This window comes from Mastigoproctus giganteus, chromosome 9 (assembly GCF_048544385.1).
Source record: "Mastigoproctus giganteus isolate SK-2022 chromosome 9, ASM4854438v1, whole genome shotgun sequence".
NCBI lineage: Eukaryota > Metazoa > Arthropoda > Arachnida > Uropygi > Thelyphonidae > Mastigoproctus > Mastigoproctus giganteus.
The window spans coordinates 75,562,335-75,572,273 of record NC_143583.1 but is presented as its reverse complement, the minus strand read 5'-3'; the positions used below and the strand labels follow the sequence as shown (position 1 = coordinate 75,572,273).

At 38.0% G+C, this 9,939-nt stretch overlaps 1 protein-coding gene across 1 annotated transcript in view; it reads right to left on the bottom strand.

Moving 5' to 3' along the window:
- Window positions 1–982: 982 nt before the first annotated feature.
- The window catches only part of LOC150080464 (uncharacterized), an 84,445-nt gene continuing 75,488 nt past the window's right edge, over window positions 983–9,939 (bottom strand). Inside the window, exon 3 of the mRNA XM_090381979.1 lies at window positions 983–1,063. Coding sequence (XP_090238105.1) covers window positions 1,000–1,063 — 64 coding nt within the window. The 3' untranslated portion in view covers window positions 983–999. The remainder of the gene's footprint in view (window positions 1,064–9,939) is intronic.

The window sequence follows — 9,939 nt, the reverse complement described above, 5'->3', positions numbered from 1 at the left end:
CTCTTTCTACAAACAGTTCCCACAATACCTGATTATGAGGCTATTGTCTGACATACTCCAGCAAACAGAAATATTTTATTTGAAACATTGAAACCATTCAAATTAGACATAATAAAATATATGTACTTCAAACATGGAATCGATTTTCATTATGAAGTTACAAGAACTCAAATAGAATTCCATGAGATTTTATTTACTTTTTAATAGTACATTTCTTAATCAAAGGAAGTAATTTACTTGAACAAATTAATTTCAAAATACCTAGACCAAATCCTTATTTATTTATTTGGTACAAACATACATTACCACGATAAACACTAATTCATTCTTGTGCAGATATATCGCACAAGAATTTAACGTGAATGTATCAATAATGAGACTATTTGCATCTTTGAACTATATTTTAAAATATGGATAACAACGTAAAACCTGATATGCTAAATTCCCTCCATGTTTAATCTCCCAATTTGAAACTGATTCAGGGAATTTAAGGTGAATACGTTTTAGTTGGTTTTGACTATGTTTTCGTGTCATACTATGAGAGAAAAATCAGACAAATACCAAACTTATATCACAAACATTCATTTAGATGGTTTATTTCAATTCCTGTACATTTGATAACATTTTTCAATTGTTCTGGAAACTCAATTTTTTTTTCGAAGTATTAAAATCAATTTCAAGGAGCTTCAATAACGATTTTAACAGTGTTTCAATTTCTTGTACCTATTAGTGGATATTCCTGAGTCCTGGACCATCACGGAATTAATAAATATTTCAACGAACATCACTGTGGCACTTTGGTTAAATCGATGAGGACTACAGACAGTGAAAGGGTTTAATTTTATTGCATTAAGACAGCACTTGAAGTGTCTGTTTTATTTTGAGATTTTGCGGAAGTTCTGCTATTGAGCGTTCCTGCCTCTTCCACTAAGTCCTGTTGAATGCTACGGAAAGTGCCCGAATGCCTTCATACGAATTAGTCCAGCCCACTTGTAGGCCTCAAGATGTGGTTAAACAGGAATTCCTAGACGGATGAATGCCACTTGCTCCTGGAAGACGGACGCTGCAAGAAATGAATCAAAGTTCCATTAAATTGGGCGATGCTAATATTATATTCACATTTTTATGTCTACACTAAATGAAATTCTCAATTTTTGGTTTACTCTTTCGTTAGGTTATTATTAGTAATTTCAGTTACGTACTTTGAGGATTCAATGATTTATCTTCTCAAAAAACTAAAATACGAAATGTATGCGTTGATATAAAGGTACCCGCTTCATACTATGAACCTCTATCAATCCTTGCCTCGATTTCCAGTCAAGGCGATTACTGACTGACAACGTGGAATTTTCTCTTTTCCCTTAAACGGATAATGACTACTTGCAATTTGCCCTTTCACCTCCACGAGCGAGATTACCAGAACTGGGTTTTCGTTTTTCTCTCTGCATTAGCCAAATTATCATGAACTCCAGTGCACCCTCTGTTCGTTGCGCAACATTTCAACGATAAATACACCACTTACTCGAAACCTAAACCAACTTCGATTAAGTGCCAGTTTTTTTGTTTGCCAGTTACTTGACTTTATCTCATTTCCGTTTTGAAATAGATTTACTGCTGTCATTAACAATGTCATCAAGGATATGTTCGCTGAATGGCAATTGATGAATATTTCGAAATTAAACAACCAGTTATTTAAATAGAAAATTTCTCTAAGGGCAGGGCACGAAAATCCTGCTAAGAAGGTCAAGGTTCCAGTCTCTGACCCGTGTTGTATCCGTAGTAATTAATTGTGGATTGAAAAAGTCTTCGCAAAATGTGAACATAACTTGAAGAACCGCTTTAACAAAGACGTGTTACAGAATTAAAAGATAATTCTTGTAAATATCGGATTAAACTCAAATAGTATTAAAGAACATTGTACTAGTACCATGATGGACCATCGAATTAAATGATACTTTAAACAAAATTATTACTATAATAAGAACCTATGATGAGAGTAAACATTTTTACACTTATACGAAATAAACTAGTACTGAAGGTCTTCCCACATTTACAAAAGTAAACTAGGAATAAGCAGCGTTGTGGAGTTAATGTTTAATCTTTATCAACATCTAAAAGAGTTAAAAAGACACGCAATAAAGAAATAAATGATTTTATAATCAAGACTTATATTGTATTATATAAAACAGGAATATGTGACAGGATTAACCAATGATATTGAGATGCAACAGAAAAATGGGATTCGGCCTTAATGTGCAGTAACAAAGAAGTTTTTCAATAGAGTGTAAAAATACTGACACACATGATACTGATTAAAGGTAGTGCTATTAAATATGTGAATAACAAGACCTGTGCTAGAGATTCACTGTGCATTGTGTTCATCGATTCTTGAAATTTAGATCTATCAGTGTTCGGCCTTTGCTTGTTCTACCCCTTTCGTTTCCTGTCTACTCAAAATATCACAATCGTCTCCTTCCCATAATCGAAATGATAGTCGATCTTCCCCCAGTCATTCATAACTGAGCAGTCGATAATCCAATCCCCCCTTCCGTTCCCTGAACTTCTATAGAAAAGCATCCAGTGAACGTGTTCTCCCTTCTGTGTATGTTCCTATAGTGGGACCCAAATATCATTTATTTTTCCCCGATGTTTCTCCTGTCACCCTGCGTGCCCTCCATCCCGAAGGAACTCATGAAACCTTGCTAATATTGGCACTCGATCAGGAGTTTGCAGCACGATCACGTTCTTAGTGTTTTCTTCTGCAATTAAGAGTGATGTATGAGTAACCGTTAGGGATATTCTTACCTGGTATTCGGAGGGTAATGGTGAGAGAACAACCCCTGTACAACACGTGAGCTTGCCAATATTATTCCCGCTTTCCTTGATGTTTTCAGAGGTGGTGTATCGAAGAGGTAGCTCTTCTCTCCGTGGGGTGGAAATCGTGACCAAACAGATGTCAATTGAATACAAAGAACAGAAACTTCTCATCTTGGCAACGCGATTTCCGCATATCACGTAGTCGTATTATCCTCACTAATCTCCCGAGGTGGCGCCACTGGTCACAATGTCTTAGCCGTTTCTCAAGTGCAAATAGTGGAAAATATCAAGACGTCGAACTGTACATCCTCCCTGCTGAAGTCATTTCCACTTATTGAAGTGTGATGTCCGATTAACTTTTTATCTTCTTAGATCGCAACCATTGCTGCTTCCTAGTCGGCTCGATCTGCGAGTTCTTTCAAGGAGCAGACGGTCGCTGACTTCATGCAAATGGAATACGTGAATGAGATCCATAACTGATACCACCTTTATTTCATCTACTAAATTGTGAAGTACAGTCGCGGCCACAAAAACGATTGATGGGGAAGGTCGCTAACCTTGATCGCAACATTCACTACAAGCAGACAATGCGAGGAAGCATCCTCTCGAAGCGATTTTGTGGACCAGTAGCGTACACAATCGTATTAACTTAAATTAATAATTTTCAGATTGGATACTAAAAACTCACCCAACAAGCATCTGGTAGTTTAATATCGAGGTGGGCCAGCAATGTATTGCCTTTTGTAATGACTGTGTACACAACTTGACAACTGTGTACACCACTCGGATGAGAAGAGTAGGCTCTTGTCTTTAACACGTCAGTCTCGCTGTGCTGTAATTGCCTTTCTCACTTCCAGGGACAAGCTGTGGGGGGGAAGGAGGGAGCTGATGATGTTTGCAAACCTCAGGTTCTCATGTAAATCGCCACGCCTTCACTACAGGGAGTGAGCTATTTTCCTGTTATCATCGCCTGCCTGGCGAAAGGCGTCAAGAACTAACACCTCCTAATACCCAGGGTGTATTCTGAGGGAGAGGGGGGAGATTGTGGGTCTTTCCCCGATTAACAGAGCCAAAAACACTAACCCTATTATCATGGCAATATGACGGAGACTCTCACATGTCATGTGCCATCACAACTGGAAGGCTTCTATGACAACATGTCGGAGCACCATCCACCCGTTGCCATAGGTAACTGGTGCCACGCCTCACGTCTCTGCCCCTGCAGGTCTCGCGTGAGCGACAGTTTTGTGCCGCGTAGGTCACGACCATGAAAGGTGCGCCGGACTTTGGAGAGTAATTATGGAGGAAGATTGTGCGATATCAGGCACGAATATCCCTGCCTCCCAGAGGGGGTGGCTAAGCGGTTCCAGAAATTCAATTATACTGAAGCATAAGCGTCATAGCTCATGAGACGAAACCGAACGGACTGCGGATAGCGATGGGCACGTCAAAGTGGATTCCCGGCGAACGACCTCTATATTAATGAATGATAAAAAAAGTAGCATTATCTACACGGAGTCCCGTTATGTCAATTTGCGATAGGGTTGAAGGCAATCGTTGAGGGATGCTCTTCTGTAATCGGCGTTTGTGATTGAAATAATAAATTTATATATTCGGGGTTCCAGGACATTCTTCATTTCGATTTTTATTAGTTTGCGTCACTACAATGAGCCACTAAGCCTACGAAGATAATCAGAATTTCATCTTGGCTTTTCAATATGTTCTTCCTCGACTGAGATCTGAAGGTTTAGTAGAGATTAATCACGTTGTCGGAAGTCATATTTCGGAATATTACACCGTGTCATCTTCGCCTCCAGTTTCTGCTTAATGATCATACAATCGAGCAGAGTAATCAAGAACGTTACCCGTTGACAGTAATCGATCACGTTAATTTTTCTCTGGGTACCATACTAGAAAGCAGTAGCCACGATTTTGCTCTTTGATGTTTGTACAGAGAAATTTTGAGTTTAGAAGAGTTGATATTTCGAATTCATGGATTTGTTTTAATATAGAACGCTGATGATTGATACTGTTTTTCCTCTCTAAGAGTTTGCTTCCTCCCCCCAAAACAAAGGCGATTAGGAATCCAGCAAATTTGTAAAAGTTGATAACAGCAGTTCACCTAAGCATTGCTAATTGCTTGCCCATCTTGAACAAAGAGTCATACAAGTAACAACGCTTGAAATTTACAGAGGATGCATTAATATTTCGAACCAACTGGAAATATTGATGTATTTTACATCAGATTACATCATGTAATTGTTTAACGCTTTTTTGCAAAAACTATTGCACACTTGCGTTATTAAACAAGCATGACAAATGGCTTCCATTCACCTGCTCAACAGAATTAAAGATTCAGCTGGTATATTTTTATGATTATTTAAAAACTGTATTTCAATCTACAGTTCCTCGTATCGCAGATGAAACCTCGCATAATGACTACGATTGCTGTTCTTTCATACCATGTGGAGAAGGCCTTGGTCCACTTCCTGTTTCTACATGAGGAACTTTTTTTAGGTTTTTCTGGGCTGAGAGTTTTATGGAAACTTACGTTTTTCATCCCAAAAACAGGCAGACAGACCGTACGATACAAGGGAATACGGCTTCTCGTGGCATTTGTCCTTCGTGCTTACTCCAAAACAACCCAAACTAATTTGGGATGAATTAGTTGAAAAGGAGATGATTATTGGCAGTGGATACTTAAATATCTGGAATGTTTAGGGAATCAACTCGAATGAAAATTATTCCAAAGAACAGAAGTGACGACGGGCTAGAAAAAAAACTTATTTCACTGAGTTTGTCAGTGCAAGGGTGGTAGTTAACAGCAGCGCGTGTTCTTACTACTTAATAGGAAAGTGGTAGAACTGCAAATACCGATTCAAAAGAGAAGGGCCTATGAATCGACTTGCATGAAAGGCACGCAGCAGAAATTGAACGTGGGTGAGAAGGACAGTGGAGTGGGATTGTGCGGAGGGGAGTATTGATTATAATCATCCTATCGATGCGAAGTGTATTCTTTTGATTAGACGGATTTTTGATTTTCACGAAATTAAATAGCTATTAAGAAAACAAATAATGAAGAAGCGAAAGAAATAACCACGTTTTATAAATATTACCAAGAAAAGAAAACATTGCCTAGCTGTTATATCAAGAAAGGTTTGAGGTCGGTTGCGTAAACCTAGACCAGATTTTCCTGGTTGACAATTGAGTTTGAAAATCGGATATAGTGGTTTTCATTTCGCCATGACTAAGGGCCTTAGAATTCGTTGTATTTACAGGTATGACGCACCGATGCGTCATAGCCTGGGTTGGCTTAACGTTAATCTAAAACAACCCAACTGGTTTTTTTTTTTTTTACTAATTTTTTGATAATTTAGTTTTACTAGTATCGGAATATCATACATTATTTTGCTGTCATTGGAGCACAGTCTACAGAAGACGTACTCTATGTTTTACACGTCTAAGGGCCGCAATGGAGATTTTGAGACTCCGCGGACAGAGTAAAGAAAGTTGGTTTAACATCGTATTGATTTGCTCTTTAAGAGCTAATGAGGATGTACGATGTCTTCTTTGGAAAAGCAATTTAACTAAACTGAGGCATTTAAGCTTAATAAGGAAATACTTTAAATTTATATTTAACACGAATATCAAGAAAATAAAGTTTTTTTACTTTTTGAATTTCGAGAAATGATCTCGAAGCATTTGCAACTGTGTCACGTGTATATCAAAATGTGTGTCTTGCTTATATCTGACCAGCCTTGAAACTGACTACTGACAGAGGCCAGCCAGAGTATGATGGACAGCCTGGCTCACCTCCCAGTGGTAGTGGCGGGCAACCTAGATTCCCACTAGGGGCCCTGCAGCCAAGCAGCCAGAGACACAACAGAACAAAGCATAATACTCATAAACCAGACATTTCTGGCTTTGCAGTAGTTCTGCATTCCATGACAGATTATATACGGCGCAGATGTGGGAAACCACCGGTAATGCCTGACCCTAAATACTATGTCACTACTATGCAACTGATGTAGTTAAAAGATGAAAAAATTGGGGATAAGAATCCCCGATCACCGAAGAAAGTGATGAAAGTGAACAGAGTTATTAATTTTTTGAAAAATGTCGCCCTGCATCTCCAGATGTCAGGCGGTTCCATGTATGAGCTAAAGGGGCTAAAAGCTCCTATGATCGAAATAGCATGGGCGTTTTTACTGTTAAATGATGATTAAAGCTTAATTCCCCGGAACACACCCTCGTGGGTAGCACAGTTGATATAATCACTAACCTCTCCACACTGTGTGGAAAAGATCTGTTAGGTTCTATCATCGACGTCTGGACTTTTTATGGGTATTCTTCACAACCTGTTGGAGTTAGACGGTCTCAGGCGAAGGTAGCATGGTTCTTCTCCCGAAAACTCGGGTTTTTCGTTCAGCAAACAGCAAATCGACCACAAGCACTTTACAGACATAATATATAAGGCGCAGTATGGCCCGAGTTGTAGATGCGCTTAAAACCGTATAACAACACCGGAACACTTATTAGTCCTTCCCACCTCTGAACTGTATCATTTCCCCATTGAATTCTGGGACCGGCCCTGCCATATGTCCAAAGAACTGTCCGTACGTACGTCCACAATCTGTAGGAGAGAAAGAGAGAGACATGGATCTTCGTGGCAGAGTTGCTGCTCGCAAGTGAGATGTTCGTACACCACTCTTTCTCTCCATTACTTTAAAAACGATAAACCATTCTTCAAGTTAGGAAGATTTTCTGGTTTTAGATCCTTTTGCTCTCTTTATACACAAAAATCAGAATCGGTATTGAATAAAGAAGTGTTTAATGGCAGGCGAGTAAGGCCGAGGTTGTTAATACATTTGTCTCGTTTTGGTAACATAAATTGATCACCAGACTTATTTGTTTGCTATTTCTTTTAATGAGTTTCTTAAAATCAAAAGTCTACGTAAACCATCCACGGACACTTGGACAAATTAAACAAAACATTCCTGGAGAAATTGAAATAACATTTCCAGGTACATTACACAGAGCAATGGATAATGTGAGAATACGAGTAGAGAATTGTGTTCGCAATGGTGGTAGTGGCCCTTTTTAAGGGACATCATTTTGAAACGGCGAGGAGTGTAAAAATGCTTTAAAGTATATTATTAAACTGTAATAATAATAAATATCTTTTCAATTTGCACAGTAGTCATTTCATTTTTAAAATGGCTAGTTTTTTCCCCCCGCCCCTGTAAAATAGCTTAATAGAAGGGGTGGAAATAAGACAGAATATGGACATTTGGTCATTTTTAACAAAATGATGTAAAAAAAGTCACACTCAGTTTTATTACGATATGAGGCAAGTTTTCTACTATCAAATTTTTCGAAATCACTTTGAATTTATGAAGAACTTAATTTCGACCCTTGCGACTTTTCCATTTAGCTGAAAAAGGAAAGGCGGATTTATCTCGAGCGATCTTAACACACTTTAGGGAAAAGGAATGTTTTTAAAAAGTGAGTTTAGAGAGAACACTGAATTAAAGATTTTCAGACTTGAGTGAATGAGTTTGGTGGTGGGAACACAAGATTTGAAGAAAATGTTATTAATAAAATTCTTCTAAAACTAAATTCACCTAAGGCTAGAATCCCGTCAATGTTGCGAGGAAGTTTTGAGGATTTTTTTTAACTTTGACTGCTTTTCATCAGGAAATACTAATTTTTCATCCAGAGAAACGGGAAGACCATATAGCTTAAACCAACTGTGCTACCCACGGGGATAGCACAGTTGGTATAATCTTTGTTATCCACGCACTTCTGAACTTCTAAAGAGGCAAATGAGAAAAAAAGAATCAACCGTACGTGGAAAAATGATATCATATCTTCCTAAACCTTGTAAAAGAGTAATAACAGGGTATGTAAAGAAATTACTTGCAGTGTCTATTCGTGAATCGCTTTGAAAAGATTTGGGTTCAACTCAGATAGGAAAAAATCGTTATAGATGTAAGAGAAGTGGAAATTCCAAGTTATTTCCAACTTTTCAGCTTAAAGAATACATCAGTAGTATATACTGATGCTTTTTTGGCCTTAACCGGCATTTGCTCAATACAACCCGGCTGAGAACTAAAAAAAATAAACAATGTTCAAAATAATAAGAGATTATTTTAAGGGAATGCATATTAAACACTGTTTATGGCAGCGGTCTGCTGTTTTATTTTTTTATAACTCTTGGAGCAGAGAGATATAATAACTGTACTGCCACTAATATGGAGATTACTAATTGTTGTTAAACATCCCAGAAGGTGTGCATGTCGTAGCAAGATACAAAGCTTACAATCTGTCATCGAAATCCAAAGAAGGTGGAAAGTTATGCATAGAAGACATGCAATATTGTACCTTAAAACAATTAAATTATCACGCGAAGTTCATGGCCACGGGTTCAGCCTAAGATGAAATTAAAATGCAAGAGGCCCTCAATATCGCTGACATTAAAAAAGAAAATGTTTCAGCTATTCAAACCACATTCAGCCACAGTAAAGAAAAATATACCGAATAAACTTCACGAGAAAGTGAGATGACACGTTACGCGATCCATGTTATGTTGAAAAAACGAAATGCAATGTCGACTATAGAAAAATCATGTCTAAGAATTGCTTGTGAAAGTTTTTGTTCTAATGAGGTGCCACTGTATTATGGCTGTAAATTCTATTCGGGAATTATAGTTTCATATTTTGTTCGATTACTGGTAAGTCGAAAAATTCGAGTTACCGGTAATCAAAACTAGACAACCCTTTCGCGATATTGCTAACTCAGCAACGTTGGGGTTCGAAAGTAGCCTTTTCTACACGCTGGAAGGATCATAACCATGGTGGTACCACGTGTGTTTATTTCCAGCAGACCGACGGAAGCATAAATTTGATGAACACATGTTGTCATGGTCAAAAACATTTGTTGGCAAGGAAGAATAGTGTTCTATTCTTCCTTGCCAGGAAGGATGAAACTCTCGTTATTAGGTACATTGCAATTCATAAATGACTGGGGAGAAAATGCCAGATGCTGAAATTTTCGTATTACTAACCGTTCTACAAGAAGAAACATTTGAAGAAAAAGTATTTAAGCATGATGGTGCTCCTC